This window comes from Castanea sativa, chromosome 4, assembly GCF_040712315.1.
Source record: "Castanea sativa cultivar Marrone di Chiusa Pesio chromosome 4, ASM4071231v1".
NCBI classification, from domain to species: domain Eukaryota; kingdom Viridiplantae; phylum Streptophyta; class Magnoliopsida; order Fagales; family Fagaceae; genus Castanea; species Castanea sativa.
In genome coordinates, this window is record NC_134016.1 from 27,551,809 (window position 1) to 27,576,075 (window position 24,267).

The window sequence follows — 24,267 nt, forward strand, 5'->3', positions numbered from 1 at the left end:
CTCGCGCCGTCGATCTCGCGCATCGATCTCGCCCGGCGCGAGCTCTACGGCGAGAGATCGCGCCTCGATCTCGCCCGGCGCGAGCTCGACGGCGCGAGATCGCGCCTCGATCTCGCCCGGCGCGAGCTCGCCGGCGAGCCTTTGGGTTGAGGACGGCGTGATCTTGGCTTCCCGGCGATCTCCCTCTAGCTCTCTCTCTCTTTTCTGGTGTGGTTGTTGCTCTCTCCCTCTCCTTCTCTTTCTCTGTGTTTTCCAACGGAAAACTCAATTTGAAGGTAAAATACACATGGAAATTATTTTCCGGGTGGGGAGGGTCTGTTTTACGGTCAACGCTTCCTCTTTTCCGTTTGACCAAAATTTCCGGTGTTGCCAAACACCCGCAAATGCTGAAAATATTTTCCGGAATTGGTTTACTGTCAAAACAAACGCACCCTATGTGCGTAACAAGGATTAGCTTTCATTTTGTGCCTAATCATAGGGACTACTTAGTCTTGTGAATGTGTCCTAATTGATGAGCTGTATCTTCTTTTGTGCTCAATGTCACCCCTATAGAAAGCCTCTATTTAATTTGTTATTTTCTTTGCAGACTTTTACTAGGGAGATAGATGCATTGTATAACGTGGGTACTTATGGCAGTAGTAAAGTTTAGTTACAAGTGTAATTCTTCATGCCATTGACAAAAAGAATCTGGCTTTCCAACCCGACAGCTTCAGATGTTATCCACTATATACTCAAATTCTTTTATATCCCTCCCATCACTAGTACTGTTAATGTGAATCACTATATACTACCAGTACCAAAGGATAGGATGTGAATTAATGTTACCAATTGCAACATCCTTTTTGCCATTGAACAATTGTCATAGTCATTGCCGCAAGTCCCATAACCAGCCCCACTAGCAACTAACCTTTTCCTTTCGTTTTCATGGTTGTTGTGTTGCAATTACCAGCACCACAATAATGTCATGGAGGTTGCCCTTCCTTTACATCAATGCCTGCACTCACCAGGTTGCCATGGAGGTTGAAAAGACTTTAATGTGAAATTTTGAGAAAGAATAAAGGCTTTAGATTGGTAGCAATCTTATTACAGTTGATGCTCTAGTAATGTTAGTTTTTTAATTGGGTAATGTGGGTGTCTAAGCTCTAAAACTCTTAAAACACTTGATTATATCCTCAAGTCTATGTAATATCCCGTCCGACACACATTAGGTAATTAGAGTAATGAATCTCTTGGAGGTGGCCTTAAACTGATTAGGAGTTTTGAACCTAAGACCTCATGGGAGTATGAGACATTGGGACATGGAGATTTAACTGCTAGTAGTCATATGAAAGTGGAGATTTAATAGCTGGTGCTGTTGCAAATATTTGAAAATTAAAAACAGACAATACTCTCACTGAAAAATATTGCACAAAGTGTGACATTTGCAGTGGTATATTATATCATTTCATATGACAAATTCACTGGGATATGATTATGCACAGTTCTGTTTCGTATAGAACATTTATTTGAGCCAATACTAAACGCTTTTGTTTATAATAGAATGGTGGACAACCAGATAACCATACTTATTGGAAGTACTAAATAGATGAAAATTAGATGGAATGGTCGCAGGTACAGCGGTATGTAGTTAGCTGGAGTCGGCATTGAATCCCACACTGAGAATGCACTTGAACATGTCATCCATTTCCTTGTCATTTCGGGGAAATGCCTATCAATCACATCCTTCAAAGTCTCAGTCTTGTTAACCCATTCTAGGCCTTTCTTTGTGTATGTTTTGGAGTTGAAATTGGTTGTAAAAAAGCGATCAGCTTCTAGCCTCCTAAACAAGATCATCATGCAAAATGAAGGCATAAATAAGTGTCTAAAAAACAAATCAAATTTCTCATTTTATTCTTAGTATGACATTGAGCATACCTTGAAGCAATTAGTAGGAAGATAAAGAAAGCAGTCTCACTGATGGCAAAGCCTTTGATCTTCTTCTCTGCCTGTAAGCCAACTTGCAAGTCAAGCTTCTCAACATCTTCTCCATACACTTCATGGAGAGCTTCAATAACTTCTTCATCATCTGTCAAATCTTCCCACTTGCTAATAGGAATCGTCATCAAGTTCCGTCGGAACTCATTGTACCTAGCAACTCCCCTCTCTCTATCTCTATAAACTAATGGTCAAGCATTGTAAAATTAGATTTGGAAAAATGAAAGTGGAAATAAAATGAATTTTGTAAATAGAAATTGAAGAATGAGATGATATACTTTCCAAGCTGGCCATATCAACAGGATCTGGTCTATCTTCTCCATTAATATCATGGGCTACAAGGTTCCTCATCCATGATGGATAGTTCCATAATGTGAGTGCCCCACAAGACTGATGACCCAATGATACCAGCATTTGCTCCATTCCTATTGTTGACAGTTTTCTCCCTCCTTCAATACCCACTAATTCCCACATAGGCACCCTGAATTCATAACCGCTGCAGTTAGTCATGTAGAGTTTCTATCAAGGAAACTTTAATTAGTATCTCAAATTACTTTCCTTTTCAGAATTAATTCTAAACATCATTCTCTTGCAAAGAAAAAAAAATGTAATGTTGCTTCCTTAGTTGAGGAAAATTGGACACTGTTTTATATCTGAAAGCATTTGATTTTTACCCCCACATCAGCAAGAACACAATCAGAAACTAATGATTATTAACAAGTTATATAATGGTACTAGCACAAACATCAACATCACATGCCAACACCACTGCAAGGGTGCAATCACTACCAACTCTGTTACCACCATCAGTACTAAGCCCACACCACCAAAACCATAAATGCAGCAATGGTACTATGTTGGAACTTGGGAGCTTTGAAATGGTCTAAACTTACATTCAAGGCCAATTTTTTGTAGAATACAAGAATGTCTACGACCCCCCCCCCCCCCCAAAAAAAAAAAAGAGTATCTATTACACATATAATATAACCTTATAATCTTAAACTATAAATAATGTTTTCTCTAACTTGACCTCCAATTCTGTAATCCTGATTCCACACCTGTACATGTTTCTTTGTTCCTAGTGCATTTTTGCCAAGTGTTCATCCTACTGGTGCCTAATATTTTGGTGATGCAGATACAGTGCTGAAGAGAAAGGGAAGTACTCATGTAGTATGGGAGGATGTTTGTCTTCTGAAGTTGAAGAGGTGATGTCCCTAAGGACAAGTGTTTCGGGTAGAAGTGAATGCATTCTGCAGGTGCTTACAAACTCTTCAGTTAGTGAATAGGGAACTCCATGATCTTTTGGCTTTTTAAGACCAACCAATCCACTCAGTATTGATCCCAATATATGTCCAAGTAACTCCTTAAATTTCTTCCCCAAAAGTCCATACCTGAAAAAAACATGGTTTATGATTTTCAGTGAAGTGTAAAGTAGAACGCAATGAGCATTAGTATTGCATCACTATCTTACCAGTTTACCCTCATCCCTACTTGAAGAGTATCGGTCTTCAGGAGTTCAACGGTCCAGTCAATGGTGTGGATTTTAGCAATGACAGCTGCAGTCACCAATCTTGAGTGCCTATAGAGCTGCTCATCATCCAAATCAGGGTAATATACCTAAAACCAAAGAACAATAAACTAAATCATTAACTAAACATTATATTATTCATGAAGTGCATACATTATCACACATACAACTTTCATACGAGGAAAATTATAGCATAAAATTCTACAATTTCTAACCCAATAAAATATAACACTAATATTATGCAGAAATATTGTAATTTTTCTGAAAATGGTCCAAAACCATTCAACTAAAATTAGACTATAAAAATGTTCAAGTACACATGCATCGAATTCACCATGGGGTAAAAGAATCATATAAATATAAACTAAAAAAAACTTACTTTTAGCATATCACATACGGCATTGTGCTCTTTGACAAATAACGCTTGTAGGAGGGAAAAGCCAGCCCAGCAATTTCGAACATCACCTGAGATAGGAATGCCTTTCTCATTATGCTGAAGCAGCCCATCTTCTGAGATCTTCAATTTTCCATCTTTGAATGTCCTCACTCTTCTCATGCCCTCCTTGTCATTACCATAAATTACACTCCCATCCCTAGTCATATGTCAAAAGAATTCAATTCTCATAGAATGCACATATTCTTTTCTATTAACTTGTCCTTACAAACGTAGACAAGTTGAAAAATTAAAAATTATTGACAATCAAATTACAACAGAAAGCTCAGGTCTAGTTGATTGCCCCACTAAACATTCTTGATTATCAGCCTACCTAACAGAAACTATAAAATTGCCCCAGAGAATCAGTTCCAAAATTACACGTCCCCAGAAAATTTTGAGGTGAAGTCCTCCCCCTTTTCCTTTTTTTTTTTTAATTCAATTCTTTTTGTTTACTCAGATTAAAAACTCCCTTTTAGTGACTGTTATATATTGTACTCCTCAGTCCTCAATATGTTATCCCTGGCAACAAATGGAGACAGTTGTAACATGCAACATTGTTTAAAACAATTAGCTTGGGATTTGCATTCTAATTATTTGAAGAATAAGTGTTTTTTCTTGGATAAATATTTGAAGATAAAATGTTATTAGTTATTCATAAGAATATGTAATATGCTGTTTTATTTGTATATGAATAATTCTATCCTAAGTTTTGTTTAGTTACTAAGAGAAAGGAGAAAGAAAAGAGAACAAATCCTACATCGCTACATCATTTTGAGTCTAATTTGTTGATTTTAGTTTCCATTTTCTCTGCATCCAGACAGAGAGGGGATAACATGTGAAAAATTTTAAACATGTTGTTTATTAAAATTAAAAATTTGAATGAGTTATTATAACCTATATGCACTTATGACTTATAATAGTAAAAGGAAGTACTTCGAAATTACTTACCACCAAGGAGTTCTTGTATTCGGAGAGCCATTCTTGAGGTGACACAAATCAATAGAGACTTTTTTGGTCTTAAAAAACTTGAAAGACTTTAAGGGACACCCACTTGAAATTTCATCAGGAGCTCTGATCTCTATCTGCTTAAAGAATTATGAAAAATTAATTTATCTTGCTTAGTTGATAAATAAAATGTTTCTAACCATGTAACTATAATTTTTAAGTCATTTGTTTGAGCCATAGATATTAGGCCTTTTGATACTGCAATATTCTTTGTCAATTACGATCATAAGGTTAAACATGTGGATGGCTCATGGCTGTAATTGGTCAACATGCATATAATACATGACCGAATTGGTTTATGACACATCCATTTTTAGATAAAATAGAAAGAGTTCATTTCACGATTAAGAGTTTATTTCATTTGTTGGATCTGATTGTGTACACCTTTCATATTTGTAATGTCTAATGTGAAACATAAAATGGATCTATTTCAAATGAAGGAGATCCTAATACTCAGTTATTGTTATGCTTGAACTCACTTTGCTAGAAAGCAAACTTTGATTAAGACAATATTGAAATTAAAACCTATTCAGTGTCCTCCAAATGATCGACCCAGTCATGAATCATGAACTGTATCCATGAGCAGGCTATCATGTTGAATTGCTTCCCATTGTCTATGAACTTTTTCCTCTCCAAAAGCTTTGAGGCTACTACTGTTGGATGAGGCTCTAATAGCTGCAGAGATTGATGACAAACAATACAGGAACATCATACACCTTATTACTTGTGAAGAAAACTGTGGTACCTACTAAAATACCATAAATTGACATAAGGAAAAAACAAATGTTCCAACATAGAAAATATTGACTAAATAGTGTTATTGAAACAATCATGTGATTCACATGATCGTGCTATGCTATAAACCCTCAAAATATATGGGGAGGGGATTGTTTTGTTAACTGGTAAGTTGTCTTGCTCTCAGACAGGAAAAAAAATATATAATAATAATTGTCTTGTAGTGTGAGAGGGTTGTTGAAGATACTAAATATGAACCAAAGCAAATCCAAAAGACTGGATAAAAATTTGGACCTAGGCCCCAGAATTCATAAATCTATGGGTACAATATATACAAGGGATCAAGTAGCAGGGGGGGGGGGGGTGGGGTGGAGAACTACTTGTCTAGCTAGCAAGGGGGCGGTGGTCCTCTTAACATTTTAATTATGGTAGCAACTAGTTTGTAAACTTATTTCACTTTCCTCTATATTCAAATTACTATTTGGAAATCAATGAAAGTGTGTTTGGTACTTCAGTTGTTTGCTGTTTGAAATACAAAGTTAAAAAATTTACAACTTTGACATTTAGATCTTGTTGTTGCTGGCTGACTACACCTAAATGATTTGTTTTGGTTTTTGTTTTATTTATTTTTTTACTTGGCAACACATTAGACAAAATATTGGATATATTATAGAATATAATACTGAGTGACTAGGGCTGATCAATAGTTTCAAACTTTTGGTTGTGTTTGGAGAATTTTTATATAATTTTTAGTTGACAAAACCAATTAGTTTTCAATTAGAAAAATAATGAATATATAATGAGATAATAATTATAATTTTTATTTAATTTATAGATGACGGGAAAACCAACTACAAAATTTGATCTTTCTAGCCATGAATATTGTCAAGACTATGCTTTGTAACAAAATAAAAGACGATTTCTTAACAGGTTCTTTGATTTTGCACATTTAACCAAAACTTGCAACAAAAAGTTATTATAGAATCAATTATAGATAATTTTTAGATTCAAAGTAAGGTTCAACTCTTGAGTTGAAATTTATTATGAAACAATTATTTTTGTGTTTTTTTATTTATAATTTGTTAACATTAAATAAATGATAGTTTGGATTTTCATATATTAATTTAGTTTTCAATTTTAATATATTTCTTATTTTTAAAAGGTAAAAAGAAAAGACTTTTTGTTTTATACTTTGGTTTTAGAAATATGTTTTCTTGAAGAGTCATGCATGAATTATTGAACTTTATGTTATTTATAATTGTATAATTTTAAGGCGCTCTAATTAGGGGTATGTATGGATTGGGTTGGAAGGTTTTTTTAACCCAATATAATTTTATTGTGATATCATTTGTGTGACATCTTGTCGGTTATAAAATCACAAAGGTTATTAGTAGTAACAGTAACAAGTTGATCAATACATATTCCTCCTTGAGCAAAAAGCAAAAAGCAAAAGGCAAAAACAGTAATAGCTTCATTAATTAAGGCGTTTCACTGTCTCTAACCCCATGTGGTGAAGTTGACGGAGGCATATTGCGACCCAAAAAGGTTCCTTGGCTACCAATGGTATCATCACTAGGGTGATTGCATGTTCCATCAGCAGTCCTATGTGCAAATTCTTCTGTGTTATATCTCTGCCCATTTATTTCTCCAACATGCAATAGATTATAACGTTGGTGCAAGTGTCTTCTAATTCCCAAATAAACAGCTCCAATAATCACTGGTAGTCTGTGCCATGCCTCCAGTTTGTCCACGAAATGTACAACCTAATATCAAACATATATAATAAGTGATATCACAAATTCAAGAACAACATATATAGTAAGAGAGAAAGAGCTAGAGATTGCACTAACATAGAACAATAGGGTGTCTAGGAGAGTCATTTTGGCCACAATATGCTGAAGTTGAGGGTGGATGAAGGGTGACAAAAATAGAAAGAATGCCATTGCTTTTTGTGGGACGATGTCCCTTCTTCTGAAAAAATAGTGTAATTTGTGAAAGCTTGTTCTGCTCTAGCTGAACTGAGTGAGAGAGGACAATGATTTGTGAGAGAGGGAAGACTTACTTTATAGTTGTCCAAACGTGTCTGACCACCCCTTTATTAAAGCTCTTACTGCCTGTTTCTTTATATACCACTTTTTAAAGTTAAGTTTTACTAGTTCTTGTTTTTTATGTTCAAAAGAAATCCTAAAGTTTAAATTCCATTTTTTCAAATGTGTAAAGTATTTGGTGCGCACCAAATACTTTATACCATGGAGTTTTATTTGGTACAATAATAAAAGTATTAGGTTTGTAGCGACACATTTAAAAATATGAGGTTTAATTTGTCATATAAGGATTTTTTTTTTTTAACTTTTTCCTCTCTTTATTTTTTTTGTTATGATAAATTTTTTTACCCAATTTACCTACGTGCTTCATTGGGTTTGTAGTAGCTTGAACTGTTAGACGATATTTAGGTCCCATTTATTTCAATTTAATTTTTTTAAAAAAAATAGAGAAAAATACCATGACCCTCCTTTAACTTTAGGATAGTGGTTATTATACTTTTAAACTTTTTATTTTAGTCAATTTACTCCATGAGCTTTATATATGTACTAAATTAATACAATAGCTAGTATACCATTAACACACTAACAAATCACTTATGTGAGACCCACGTGAAACTAAAAAAATTATCAAAATTATCCCTTATGTTAGTGCAATCTCTAGCTCTTTCTCTCTTACTGTATATGTTGGTGCGATGATCACTTCACATGTATAAATGCTTGTGGAGTGTGGAGGGCAAAGGTCGGGGTTCAAGTCTCCAGGAGGGAGCTTCACACACATATACACTTAGATTAGGCTAGAGTAGAAATTCTATCTTGTATAAAAAAAAAAAAGAATATAAGAGAGAAACTGTTCAGTTTAGAGAGAAAAAATCCTAGGATTGTGAATTGTTTTGTTCATTGTCCTCCAATCTAGCTAATCTCCATCTAAATAAAGAGTAACTCTAATGTCTAAACGTCACCCAGCTGATTTTTTATTCAGAGTTGAGAGCCGTATAACTATTTTCTTCAAGATGTATTATGTCAAACCCAACCCCGTACCTCCATGATTGAGCTGCCAAAAGATCACTTTCATGGGAAGGTCCTAGACTCCTGGCTTGTTCCCCAATGTAAAAAATAAAAAAATAAAATAAAATAAAAAACCGCTTCTTTATTTTAATTCACTCTTCCAATTCAATTTGTTGTTTTGCCACAAAAAAGAAAAAATAAATAAATCTCTTTGTTACAGTCATATTTTTCATGTATTGGCATATCATTTGACAAAATATATTTTACTTGTAATTTAGTAGTTCTAAAGTGTTTCTATAATATGATGAAGTATGTTGAATAAACAAGACGTATTATTGAAGACACGAAGATTGCACCAAGAAATAAATGAAAAAAGGCTGAAAAAGTAAACCTCGATACTAGTCTCAATTCTAGCATTTATCAAGAATAAATGAACAACCTCAATACTATAGTCTCAACCCCTTTCGGTCTATTGAGCTTCACAAATCCAAAATTCTCAGATCTGTTTTTCATCTCATGATAACTTGGATTACTAAGGTTTTGTTCACTAAACCTCTATGGAAAATAAAAGCTTTATTTTAATTTATTAAAGGAATTATTGCAACTTAACTTAAAAATAGAATTTACAAAAGGTTAGTTTATATAAATTAAAACCTTAAGCTATCGTTAATGGATTCTCAAAAAAAAAATTAATGTTAATGGTGATTCATGCAACAATTTTTTTTTTTTTTTTTTTTTGGAAACAAACTAGGGTTTCAATTCAATTGGGTTAAATTTATATTCGTCCAATATTTTGAAGCCATTATTGTATGTGGGGGATAGAGTGTAAGCCGCCTCTAATAATTATTTTCATATGGACCATACATCGCTTTTATTTTTCAACACTTACAATTTGTTTTCAACAATTTGTAAAAAAAGAGATGTAGAGAAAGTTTTTTTTTTTTTTTTTTTGAGAAGAAGAACAAGTTATGTCTAGACTTATTCTTTTATAATTAGAAATCTAAGGGTTAGACTTAAGTGAAGTGGCCTAGACTTAGAGTTTATTTCAATCTCTACCAATCCTAGGGTGGTCCACAGGTGGGGTTTGTGCCCAACCCGGAACCGACCCGACAACTTTGGGTGGCAAAAGAACTGACTTGCCACCGACCGCCAGAAACCACGAGTCAAGTCAATTCAGTTCGGTTTGGTGGTGATTGAAGTCGGTGAAATCAATGAAGAAAAACAAACTTAAACAGCATGGAGATTTGGCCGGATTTAGTAGTTGGCGGTGGAGGTCTAGACAGATCTTGTCAAGATTAGGCTAGATCTCAATGGATCTCGTCAAAATCATGTGAAAACTCGCCAACTGACCCAATGGTTTTGGTTTCTGGACATGTAGACCTATTGCCGACCATTGGGCCCATGCAGTTTGGGCGGGTTGGTCTATTATGAGTCACCCATGGACAACTCTAACCAATCCTATGTGGCTATGATGTTATGGCCCTAGCTAGTTAGTTTTGGTCCACCTCTTGTAAACTTCTGGCAGAGAGATCTCGAGCCCTTGGCCTTAATTATTATTCAAGTCAAACTTTGTACTCCTTAAGTTACTTAGTTAAACTATTAGATAAACATAACAACTTCACATTAAATATGAGTAGCTTCTTGTTAATTTCACAACTAAGAACATCTCCAATAGGCTCTCTAAAGTCAATTTTGGAGAGTAAACACGCAAAAAAATACCCTCCAACAGCCTTTCTAACTCTAAAGTCAATATTCTCTCTTAAAAAAAAAAATACCCAGTTGAATAAAAAATTATTCTTTCTCTCTCATCTCTTCCTCTTTTCTCTTTGTTTCTTCAAAGCATTGTTTATCTCTCTCTCGTTTTTGTCTCTCAAATATCTCTAAAATAATCAAATGATAAGTTAATGAATAATAAGAATAAAAAACCCTTAAGAAATATTACCATTTGAGAAATATGACTATTGGAAAATTCGAAAATGTTATTGTTGGACAATTTAAAAATATAGCTCTTATAAATTTAGTAAATATAGCTATTGGGAATAAATAGAGGAAGAATAAAGAAAGAATGTCAATTAATATCACAATAAAATGTCACATCACAATATTGTCCTAATATTGTATGTTTTTAGTTGTGAGTCTTGTGATCAATCCTAGTCTAATATTTTATTAATTTATTTAATTTTCTTTTGACATGTGAAATATGTGACATCTCATCTGTTGTGAAAAATGTTGTGCTAATTTGTCATGTCTTAACACAATTATAATTTTTATTTTTATACATGATGAGACATGTATCCCACTCAACCCACTTTTTATTCTTTCTTTCTTTTTTTCTCTCTTTTTTCTCATCCACCCGTTTCTTCTCATTTCCCCATCAAATATCTTTTCTGTCCTCCACCCACCAACATATCTCTTCTTCAACTCTTCTTCTTCACCCAAAAGACAAGAAGGAGAAGAAAGAGATACATAAGACATTAAAAAAATTGAGAGAAGCCCAAAGAAGCATAGAGGAAAGGAACATTAGTAGCAGCAAAAGGAGTGTTGATACCGTATTTTAATTTGTCCGGCCTCGATTCACGTGTCAAAACAAATGCCAAAATCAAGAAAATAATAAAAAAATGTGCAAAAATAAAAATTTCAAAGCCTAAAAGGGTAAAAATAAATACACTATGATTGGATGATGGATCAAAGGGTCACAACATTTAAAAACCAATTTTTATAGGAATTGAGGCCAAAATCCTAATCAGGTATGGTAAAAAGGTTGACTTTTTGATCCAACTGTCAGATCATGTTGAATTTTGGACCGTCTCGTAGGGCATGTTTTTCCCTTCAAAACGATAGTTTACGAGCCAAAATCAGAGTTAAAACGGATGAGATATCACCAAAATACCAAAAAACCTAATAAAAATCTCACTTTTTCCCTAGGAAAAACATGCAAATTTTTAGTAGACTTTGTGCAATAAACCATATCGATTGGGCAGAAACTAGAGTGATTTGGCTTAACCGTCTTGAAGTACAAGGTCTTGGGAACTTTTCATAAAAAGGGCTCGATGATACCTACCCCAAATTGGGAGATACAAATTTTTTAAGGAAAAACGTCACAAAATTTTTCAACACTGTGTCATCATCCTTCCAAGCGTGATAACTTAATGACCGTAACTCCAAATCCTAAAAACCAGGACCATTGGAAATTAGACATCCAGAGCTTTCTAGGAATATAAAGTTTGAAGAAAATAGAACTCGGAAAGGCCTCCAAATAGCTGCGTGAATAGCGGACTAGAAAATGGGAAAAAGACAAAGTAGGCTCAATGGGGTGGCAAAAGTGGGAGGCTTGCTAGCCTCCCATTTTACCTTTTCCTTATAAATATCTCCTCTTTTTTTGTGAAAAAATATAGAGAAAAGGGAAGAAAAATAGAAAAAAGAGTGGGTGTTTCCAAAATTGGGTTGCCTCTTAAAAAAGAGAGATTTTGTGGTGTTTTTTTTAGGGCACCTCTCTTTTTGGGTAAGTGTTGTGGAGTCGCCACTTATTTTTTATGTACAAAAAATAAGAAAAACTAAAAACAAAATACATGACTAAATTGTTCTTCTATCATTGATTGAATACAGAAGATACAAGTTTGAAAGTTTGAACATTACAAGGCTTTGGGTCCTAGTTACAATCTACCAAAATACATGCCTTTTTGTCCTAGTTACAATCTACCAAAAAAAAAAAAAAAAAAGATAAAGCCTAGGTCTACCTATCCAAGGAACTAAATTTGGAGGCTAGGTTACGGAATGAGAAGGTGTTAGGCACCTATTCTGCCCAGACAGAGTTTAGTCTTCTAGACTCTCGTGACCAATGTACCATTTTTATACATATTATGAATGATATGCTGAATATGTGAAATAAAATAAACCACACAAATTTATTATGAATGTATCCACTTTTTTTGTTTAAAAATTCAGATCTGTTTTAATGATTAGAAAGAGAAAACAAATTATTTTGACTTATATAAAAAAATCATATATGTTTTTCTATGTGTTAAAAGAATGGTTTTTGCAGAGAAAATTCATATCTGTTTTTAAGAGATAAAAAATGGTTTTGAGTTTTGTAAAGGATCAGATCTACTTTGTGATGATAAAAAAAATAGTTTTTTGTAACAGAAAAATTAGATATGTTTTCCCTTTGAAAAAGTTTTTTTTTTTTTTTAGAGAGGATCTCATTCATAAAATAATATTATGCTACACAAAAACAAACAACAATACATGATCTCTTTCTTTATTTCAAAAATTTGCATGCATTAAAAAAATCAGATTTGTATCTAAAGAAGATACAAAATTCGTTTTTGTTTTAAGAAAAATTTTGATCTACATCTAAGAAAGATGCAGGTCCGTTTTATTTTGAAGAAAAATTCAAATCTACATCTAAGGTAGATGTAGATCCATTTTTATTTTGAAGAAAAATTCAGATCTACATCTAAGGAAGATGTAGATCTGTTTGTTTTATTTTGAAGAAAATAGTTAAGTACATGCAGATCTTTAAAACTGAGAAACAGATTATAGTAACAATAAAAGAATCAAGAGCATATTTCGATAATCTAAATTAACAAGTCAGAATATGAATATTTGAAACAATAAAACATGCATCATCATGATAAGAGAAACATAAAAACAAAAGGGTTAGAAAGCAACCTCTTACATGAGCACTCCTTGTTCTTGAGAAGATGTTTTAGGGTTCAAAGAAACTTATTCAATTATCTTTGAAACCTAAAAACCCTAATTCTTGTAGCAAATATCAGTAATTTGAAAGTCTCATAATGTATGCCTCTCAGAGCATAAAAAAAAAAGTATTGAATTATGAGGCCCAATCTCTATTTATAGGGACTGGAGTGCTTAAAAGATAAGCAACGACACTTAAAATGCAAATCGGGACACATTCTTCTGCGAAATGGTTGAAAAGGATGTGCCTTATTGTCACCCGAAGGCCGTTGGGCCAAATCTCAAAAGATGGGAATTTGGCATTTTTAAAGTGCCGAATGGGCTCTTGGATACCAAACGCTCTTTCGTGTTTGGATGCCAATTGGACTCCTCTTCTAGGGTTTTTTGACTAATCCTTGCACCTAGATGTGTTTTCATTCTCCGTCCATAATTTTTTAAAATATTTTTTCTAAATAATTCAGGCTTTTCAAAAACAATTATCTTGTAGATAAACATCCTAAAATAAATCTTGATAAAGTTTAGATTATCCACAATTTTATTGTTATCCGATCATCCATTTTATTCTTATGCATGCAATCCTATTTTAAACACTAATTATCAACCAATCACAAAATTATTTAATTATTTTTAATTGTTCAGCCAATTAGAATTAATTTAAATTAATCGTGTGTGATTGACTCTTCCTAGACACAAAGCATATGGACCGTGCAAACTTAATCACGCGATATCTTTTGATCCGATAGTTCGATTTAGAAACCGGACACACCGTTGCGACCGTTAGAATCTCAATATCATTTTTATGATATGCAATGAATAGACTGATGCATGCAATGCAAGAACAAATTAATGCATGTGGTGCAAGAACAAATTGATGCATGTAATGCAAGAATGATTTTTTTGGTACATGGATGGTCACTCCAGTCATCTTCCTTAATTAAATCATGGGTGTGAAATTGAGTGTCTACAATGGAAAAATTCTAAGAAAAATACCCTAGAAATTCTAAAAATATTATTTTCCCTCCTCTCTAAGAAACCTATCACACAAAAAAAGCCTCTTCTTTTTCTTTTTTCTTTTTTGTAATTTTTGTGAGTAAGCTTGTAGGGATGGGGTAGTTTTTTCATAGCTACACCCATCCCATTTCTTTCTCTCTCTCATGTAACATCACATTTCCATATATGAAATCTTTTTCTTTATTTTGTGAATTGTTCATATTTGCCTTAAATCCATATGTTGTTGTGTAAATATCTCTATTTATCTTTATGTCCATATTATTATTTGCTTGTTTGTGATATTGTGTTGTTCCCCTAGATGGGTATTGGACCATCTCCTAGGCTTTGTATGGAAAGTACTCTTAGGGGGAATAAATCTCATCTCACCTAAGCATCTAAGGTTTTTATTTTTCTTGCTTTAAAATTATGTCATCTATTTTATTTTCAAGTAATCCCCTCCCCCTTTACATTTATGTCATTGTAGGCATTGCATTTTGTATCCCTTACAACTCGGGCCCCCCTGTTCCCTAATGATGGTAAAATTCTAAAGCCCAATGTTGATTTAGGGCCCGATCAGATTACAAATTGACTTGAAAAAGTTTTTGTGGAAAATATAACTCTTTTATGATTAAAATAAAGTTATTTTTGGAAAATTAAAGTCACGAAAACCCTAGGGCTGCATATGCACACACACATATGTGTACGCAAGTTTGATGTATGCGTACACATACAAGGGCCTACATACGCAACTAGGGTTCTAGAAGCTATGAAAGTCAAGTTTTTCTGCATTAAACTTGAGGTTTGGAATGAAACCCACATCATCTAGAAGCCATTCCAAACCCCCATTTTTCAACTATATAAAGCCTTACATGGTATATTTCAAAAACACACAGAAAATCTTAAGGGAAAATACAAGATTCACTAGAAATAATAAATCAAAAAGGGGGTTTTTCACTAAACATCTTCAAGTCAATATTTTTTGATTGGATCCTACGTTGGCCTTGATCTTCAAGTTTTAAGATTACTAATCACTTTTGTATTTGATTGTGAATAGATTGACTGAGGGGAACAGTCAAAATCAAGCTTGAAAAGCTTATTGTTTGAGGTATTGAGTTCTAACCTTTCTTTCCATTTCCTTGTTGTACTTCTGTTTTCTTTTTATTTTCTTGATTTGTCTATGTTTTAATATGTTTAGGTAGCCTGGAATTCAGTAGTTTTCTATTTTAAAGCATGTTAAGTTGTTAGTTTCTTTAGTTTTTGTTTTTCTGCTCTGTTTTCTGTGTTTTTGTTTCTGGGTTAGGTTTTTAGGGCGTGTCTGCGTGTGCATGCTTTCTGCGTGCGTACGCAGGTTCAAAGTATGCATACACATGCAACTAGCCTGTGTACGCAAAATTATGTATGCACAGGCATATGTATGCCTAGAAACTCTAATTTGAGTTTTTTCTGCTTTTGTTTCTTTATTTCTTTTACCATAATATGCCTCTATTTTTACCCTCTTTTATGTTCTTTAGTCCTTGTTTCTCTATTTGATTATTTGTTTGCCTTTAACTTGCTGGATTAGGGTTTCTTTTCAATGATTTCTTTGTTTTTTCGTGAACACGCATTCAAATGTTCATGCATTAATGCATAGGTGCTAAGATGCAGTAAGCTAAGTGAGGTAAGGCATGCATTCATATGAACATGCATTTATCTTGTGTTTTTGTTATGGATATGAACATTAGGGGTAGAAAGAGATTTAGGAAAGAAATAGGTAAATTTAATCAGAATATTCGACAAAGGCTCTTCTGTGGTTTTTTATCAAGAGGGATTGAGGGCAAAGAGAAAGAAATCGGTGATGGCAATGATGGAACAAAGCATGAGTAGGAGCTGGTTGCTGATGAAAGAATGGAGAAATCTAGTACAGGGAGCATGTATGGGCATCAGGAAGCTGGCCATCAACAACTTCCCCAACAGCCATGAGGGTCCTTAGTTGGAACTGCAGAGGTTTGGGCAAAGCCTCTACAGTTCTACAATGTAAAAAAAAAAAGCCCTCGAGTCAAAACCTGATGTGATGTTTTTGATGGAGACTCGATTAGCTAAAGATAGAGGTAAAGTTGTCTAGGATAAGTGTGGGTTTGAGGAAGGTTGGGAATTGCCAAGGGAAGGATTAAGTGGTGGACTTTTATTTGCTTAGATGTCTAGGCAGGATCTCTGTATTGGGTATGCATCCAAAAATGTTGTTCATATAGACTTATTGGATAACAAAGGCAATCCTTATTCAATAACTTTTGTATATGGGCACCCTGAACAATCCAAAAGGGAGGAAGTATGGAATACTCTTCGACACCTAAAAGGCAGGGCACATTCTAAGTGGTTGTTAATTGGGGATTTCAATCAGATTCTCAATATGGATGATAAGCCTTCAATCGTAAAATTTCTGGTGCTTCTCTTTTACAGCAATTAATTGATGATTTAGGATTATGTGAACTGGCTACAAAGGGTCAGAAATTTACCTAGATGAATAACAGAGAGGAAGGAAATTTTGTGATGGAGAAACTTGGCAAGGCGTTTGCAAGTGTGGATTGGGTAAATGCCTACCCAAATTATGCTTTAAGAAATATGCCTATTATAAGATCAGATCATGGACCAATTGTTCTGGATTTTGAAACCCAATTTCCTTTTCGAAGAAGGCCCTTTCGTTTTAAACGTATGTGGGCTTCTCACCTTGCTTGTAAAGAGGTGATTCAAAAGGCATGGAGCAGTTTTTCCTATGGCACTAGAGCTTATCAACTTCAGAACAAGGTGAACAGAGTTAGGAAGGATTTTATCCAATGGAATAAGGAGGTTTTTGAAAGAGTAGAGAGGGATATTCAGCAAAAGATGGTTCAATTACAAGATGCTCAGAATACCATATCTTCAATAGATGATGTTAGAAAGGAAAGGGCAATTAGGGAGGAGCTTGAAACTTTGTTGAACAGAGAAGAAATGCTTTGGGCGCAAAAAGCCAGATCTGACTGGACTATAATGGGGGACAGAAATACCAGGTACTTCCAAACTTTGGTGAAGCAGAGAAGAGCAAGGAGTAGAATTATCCATCTTAAAAGGAGTGATGGGACTTATGCTGAGGATCCGATGGATATTGAGAATATTTTAGCAAACCATTTTAAAAGCTCCTATCAGGATTCTAATACTATTGGTCTTAACCGCATTTTAGAAGGTTTGAGTACCTTACCTATTCCTCAATTAAATACTTAGCAAGTTGCTATCCTCAACAGACCAATCACAAATGAAGAGATTGAAAATACTCTGTTTCAATTGGGTCCTCAGAAGGCGTCTGGTCCAGATGGCCTACCTGCCTTTTTCTTTCAAGAGAATTGGAGTATTGTTAAGAATGACATCCTTAATACTGTCCATGCCTTCTTCCATTTAGGTTATCTTTCCAAATCTCTCAACCATACTTTTATTACTTTAACTCCTAAGATAAGGTTTCCTGAGGAGGTCACCCATTTTAGACCTATAAGTCTTTGCAATGTAGTTTACAAAATCATTTCCAAGTTGCTTGTGAATAGACTGAAACCTTTCATGGATGAACTTATCACCCCTTTCCAAAATGCTTTTATTAGAGGCAGATCCATTACTAATAATACCTTGTTGGCTCATGAAATTCTTGATATGTTGGGGAAGAAAAAGGGTAGAAAGCATGGTTTTAGTGTTTTAAAAATAGATATGAGCAAGGCCTATGATAGGGTAAATTGGGTTTTCCTAAAAGCTGTTTTGTTGTCCATGAAGTTCACCCCCAATTGGGTAAATTGGATCCTGGAATATGTCTCCACTGTTCATTATACTCTGTTAGTGAATGGCAGCATCACCCAATCCTTTAAACCTGATAAAGGATCAAGACAAGGATACCTTTTATCGCCTTATCTTTTCCTTATGTGTGCAAATATTTTGTCTCTTGCTTTAATCAAAGCTGAGAACAATAAGGAAATTCAGAGGGTAAGGCTGGGAAGAAATGGGGTATCTTTTACTCATTTGTAATTTGCTAATGATTCACTGCTTTTTTTCAAAAGAGAGAACAAATCTCTCGAAAGCATTTAGCAAATCTTAAGGTGGTATTGCTCTATATCAGGTCAATATGTTAACCTTGCCAAGTCTAACCTTTTTTGTTCCCCAAACATCTCTAGAGAGGACCAGGAAGCTTTAGCAGCATCTTTATAGGTGAATTTGGTGCAGGCCCCTAGCAAATACTTAGGCATGAATTTCATGTTAAGAGGTAAGAGGATAGTTGATTTCCAATTTTTGGTAGATAGACTTCATTCTAAATAGCAAGGGTGGAAAGCCAAATTGTTGTCCTAAGCTGGCAGAACCACCCTTATTTCTTCTGTCCTACAATCCATGCCCCTTTATGTTTTCTCTTGCTTTAAGGTGCCTGAGACTATTTGCAACAAACTAGATTCCATCTTTAGGGCTTTTTGGTGGGGTCATGAACCTGGAGTGAGAAAATTGCATCTATTACATTGGGATGAGATTTGTAAGCCTAAAAGTATGGGGGGCTTGGGGCTTAAGAAGTTTAGCTTGATAAATCAGGCTATGGTGGCCAAACAATTTTGGAGAATAAGTCAGAATCCCAACTCTTTAATGGCAAGAGATTTTAAAGCTAAGTATTTTCCTAGGAGTTCAATTTATGAGTGCACCCCTAAACCTCACCATTCATGGATTTGGAGAGGCACTGTGAATCAGAAAAACCCCAAACTCAAATAGGGTAGGTGGTGGATTGGTAAAGGTTCTGATATCCCCCTAACTCATCAGGCTTGGTACCCTTGTCCTCCTCAAAGCCTTGATAATTCCAATCTCCCAACTAAAACTGTGGCTGACCTTATTAACCATAGTAATGGCACTTGGAAATCTGATCTAGTTAGGAGCATATACCCCTTATGCAATCAATGAGGACATCATAAGCAATCCTATCTCAAGAATTGGATCAGTTTCGGATAAACTATTTTGGAAGTATTCAAATTCAAGGGTTTTCAAGGTGAAAAATGCTTATAAGTTACTTCAAGATGATACCTCTCTATCTAGTTCAAATCACCAATATTCTAATTCCATCCCAGCAAATATTTGGTATCTCATTTGGAAGGCGAAACTCCTTTTGAAGATTGGGAATTTTATTTGGAAGCTTATGCATAACAGTCTCCCTACTTTCATGACCCTTAAAGAGAGGCATTACAAACACCAGTATATGCCCTTTATGCAATTTAGATGAGGAATCCACTTCACACCTCTTCTTGTATTGTTCCTTTGCTAGAGCTATGTGGCATGGTACCACATTGGCTATTCAAACCTTAGAACTAAGGAACACCTCTGTCTAGAATTGGATTAGGAACTTACTTAATAGACATAAGCGTTTGGATGAGGTTTCAATGCAATGCTTGCAAAGCATTTTCACTACTTTGTGGACTTCGTGGAATCACAGGACCAGGGTGGTTCATGAGGGCATACAACCTAATCCAATTGAAGTCATTCTAACAGCCCAAAATCTTTCTTATAGGTATCAAAATATCTTCACAAATGCAATACAACCTAACCAACAGAGGGTCCATCTCAATTCTGGCCAGACAGATATGGGGTGGAATTGGCAAGTTCTCATCAAGATTGCAGGGAGGAAGAGGAAACAAACCAACCGATCTGCCTACGTGTATGAAGCCAGGACTATTCAGGGAAACTGCATCTTCTTGGGTACTTTTAGTTGTCCTGCAAAGACTGCTTTGGGTGCTACTCAAGAAGCCTTGATGGATGCATTATTGAAAGCCAAAGATATGGGGTATCAACGTATTTTGGTTTTATGTAATAGCAGGAGATAGTCCAAGTGTCCAACTTATTTTGAGCTCCAAACTGGCAGGAACAAACTATGGTTGTAGATATCCTGTCACTTCATCAGAATGGACTTCTATGCAAACTGCTTTTTGTTCCAAACATAGTGCTTAGTCATGTATGTTATTTAGCTGATCAAGCTACTAAGATGCCAATCCATCAGTTTTGGGCACCTATGCTTTCTGATGTAAATAGTACTCTTATGTAAGTTGTTTTCTGCTTTAATGGTAACAAAAAAAAAAGTGCACAATGCTTTAGTTGAAACAAAACAAAAGCAAATCTTCCACAAAAAAAAACATGTGCACTGGTGTAGTGGCACAGTGCTTCTACAGCAATGCTTCGAGGATATTTTTGTACTTCCATCAGGTCCCTTTCCAGCACATGATCTCTTTTCTTTTTCTCTCCAAATTGGAGGGATTGTGTTTTGGGATCCTGAGGCTTTGTTTGGATTTTTTTAACTCAGTTAACAAAACTGAGTTTTGTTAACTCATAATCCAAAATCACTAGGCCCCACAGGGAGGGACGCTTGTTTGGCTTATTATTGTGTTGTTAACTTAGTTAAAAAATCTCAGAATTTTGAAATTTGAGTTACTTAATTCAGAAACACCAGATGCTTGTTTTCAAGATATGAGTTATGGGATATCAATGGCAACTTCATAATTTTTTAACACAAACGGGTCCCACTGCCAGTATCTCGTCCCATCCCTACGCCGCTCCAACAAGTCTTTTTGCCTTTACTGTCCTAGCCACCCAACAGAGCTCTTCTTCATCATCTCATCACTTTCCCTTTTCCCTTCTCCCAATCCCACAGCACAAGCACAACCTTTTAATATCACTATGAATCCATCAGAAGCACAAGGCCTACCTCCGACAAAGCTTCGTTCATCGATTCCATTTTCTGGTGAGACCCAAATGCCTACATTCCATCTATTTACATGCTAAAGCTCAAAGGGTTCTGCCTTGTTTTGTTTTTTTTTCCATGTTCCTCCATTTCTATGTTCCTCCATTTTTTGCGTTGTGTTTACTGAGAATGCTTGGCTGTGAAGACAAAAAGAAGAAGTTTGAGCATACCAGAACCAAAACTAGCTGCCTAAAACAAGAACAGCCAAAAGCCTTACTGGGTTATGCAATTAATAAAGAACCCACATGCATCCCCATGAGAATTCCAAAGATTGCCTTTTGAATCTCTCTCAGTGCACACACAAAGACTATTCTTTTTGGGGTTCCCTCTAGGTTTCAGTTTTCCTCTGTTTCTATCACAGAGAGAAAAATACATTTGGGGGTTTTAATTAAAGTTAGTGTTGTTTTTGGACTTGTTCATGGCTACGTTGTCGACAAAGTGTTGGGGGGCGGGGTCCTTTCTAATGCTACTATTTTGTTGTCCTTCACTCCTAAGTGGAATATGGAATTTGTGAGAAGCTGAGATGTGGGTTGAAGGGGGAAGGGGAAATGAGAAAAGAGAAAAAATGGGGCTGAAACCTTCCGCGAGTAGGCTAACAGCTTTGCTCTGACCAAGTTACAAGTATGGGCTCACAAAAAGTTAAAAAATTTGAGTGATGACAAGTTGAGTGATGTGTGCCAAACGGGTGGGTATTAGAAATTGGGGTATTTTGAGTGATGAGTGACGAAAATTGAGAGAGGAGTGATGAGAAAAAAACCAAACAGGGCATGATTCTCTCTATTTTCTAAGAGCATTAGCGTCCAGAATTGTATGTAATATCCTATTTTACTATCTAAAAAATTACTTTATCTATTATACCATCACACTTTACAATATACCCATTATACCAGTTTTTATTTACCATATAGCTCATTAAAATAATATATATTACTCAATAAAATAATATAATCTAATCTGTCTCTCCCTTTTCTTCCCTATCTCTCTGTTTATCTTTTCCTCGGTATCTCTCTCTTTCAACCACCCATCACCACCACACATAAAACCCACATGCCACCACCACCAATCCAAACATAACCCACCACACCACAGCAAAAAGGAACCCACAAAACCCACCACCATCTCTACACACCAAAAAAAAAAAAAAAAAACCCACCCCTACCACTAGGAACAAAACCCATAAAACCCACACCACCTCCACTAACAAAACCCATAAAACCCCACTACAACCACCACTAAAAAACCCACCACCACACCGGGACCAAAACCCAAATCCCAAGCACAACCACGGTTCCACCATGATCTTTACGCCTCCACCACAGACGTCTTTTCCATGTCGATTTGTGAGAGAGAGAGAGAGAGAGAGAGAGAGAGAGAGAGGTGAGTTAGGGAGAGAGGGGAGAGTAATAAAATATAATATACATAATTTTACAACTTGCTACAATAGCTTCTAAATGTACAATCTTATTGTAGCTAAGTTGCAAAACATTTTAGAATTAACAATTGGGGTAGTGCTTGTATTTGTTGGTTTGATGGTAAAAAATAGCAATTTGGGGGTTTTACAACCCCCAATGCTAATGCTCTAATTGAAATGGAGAGTCTCCATTTAAAGGTGAAGATTTAGTCCCAATAGATCTAAGGGTCTAAAGATATCACCTCATTTAAAAACAAATCACTTAACACAAATTTAACTATAGTTAAGTACACAAAACATTAACCTTTGCATCAGTTTATAAGTTCAGTTTTTAGTGTTTAGCTTTTAGCTTTTATGTACATATAATAACAATTAAACATTGATCAACCATGAAAGAATCTCCAATAATGGTTTTATATGTAAATATAATAAATTTAAAACTCATAATATATATCATAGGAACATGCATATGTGTCATACCATTTTCAGTAATAATGGGGCATCTCATTAAAGTTAAGTTTTAATGAAAAATGTCCAAAGAAATATGGATAAGTGTGTTATAGAAACGAATGAAAAATTGAAACTAGAAGAATACAACATAATTGATTTAATAGATTGCTTCTTTTCTTATATTCTTATTTAGGAATATACTTACTTATATTATCTTTGAACAGAACAATTTGGACTCCTTTGGTTGATTTTAGCGGAATTAGATCAATTTTATTGAATTAACCAAATATGAAGTTCAATTGATTTCCAATTTAGTAGTCAGCAAACAAATCACCAAATAAAGCAAAGTAGAGTAAAATAACAAACACAAGCAATTTACTTATTACATGAAAGACTAATAAATGAATAAGAAAAAACACTCTGAAATTATCAACAATATTGTGTATTATAATATATACGAACACTTTATAAATTTATTAACATAATTGTATTCATACATATATAAAATAAAATGTATTCAATATTTATTATAAATTTGGAACATTTTCAACTTATGACTCATCCTTAAAAAAAAAAATTCTTATGACTAATTTAATTACAATACTATTTTGGTAATAACTAATATAAAAGCCAATTAGTTACTATTTATGACTACTTTTATGGCATGATTTGTTGGATTCTAGGGTGGCGAATCAACTGCAACAGCCATGAGCGAGACAACAATGATGGCAAGGTATCAAAAGTCGATAGGGGATGGACGTTATTGCCATATTGTGGTCTCCATGGCCAAATCTTGAATCTCTACTACCATATCTCAACCTTGCTAATGTTGAATGGCCTCTCGTAGCTACAATTGTCAATGTTTTTCAAAGAGAGAAGGCAGTGGGGGGTTTGACATCCCTTGAATTAATATCCGACTAAAATAATTAGGTTTTACGCTAGAAAACTCAATGCTGACTAAAGTAGTGGTCACAACTGACTAAAATGCTTTAGATTGGTTTGGATATGATGGTTAGAGCATCCATATCAGTGAATGTAAAATCATGTAAAATAGAAAAAACAGACAATTTTTACACATTTTGCCTCAAAAATGCTCCACATCAGTACTTCTTAAATGGTGTAAAATTGTGCAAATCCATCCACAAGCTACTATAACCATGTAAATATATGTGTGGGTGAAAAAGTATGTGGAAATGTGTGTAATGTTGTTTAAAATGTGAGTTATTGTGTTAAAACTCA

The 24,267-nt window shown here is 34.8% G+C and overlaps 1 protein-coding gene across 1 annotated transcript; it reads right to left on the reverse strand.

Annotated features, from left to right (window-relative positions):
• Nucleotides 1-1,481: 1,481 nt before the first annotated feature.
• Nucleotides 1,482-7,681, reverse strand: LOC142631924 (alpha-dioxygenase 2). Its single transcript, XM_075806282.1, is given in 10 exon segments — nucleotides 1,482-1,819; nucleotides 1,915-2,158; nucleotides 2,253-2,455; nucleotides 3,138-3,365; nucleotides 3,446-3,591; nucleotides 3,882-4,095; nucleotides 4,887-5,020; nucleotides 5,469-5,618; nucleotides 7,181-7,441; nucleotides 7,529-7,681. Coding segments are annotated over 10 exon segments (1,962 nt in total). The 5' UTR covers nucleotides 7,622-7,681; the 3' UTR covers nucleotides 1,482-1,530.
• Between the last annotated feature and the right edge of the window lie 16,586 nt (nucleotides 7,682-24,267).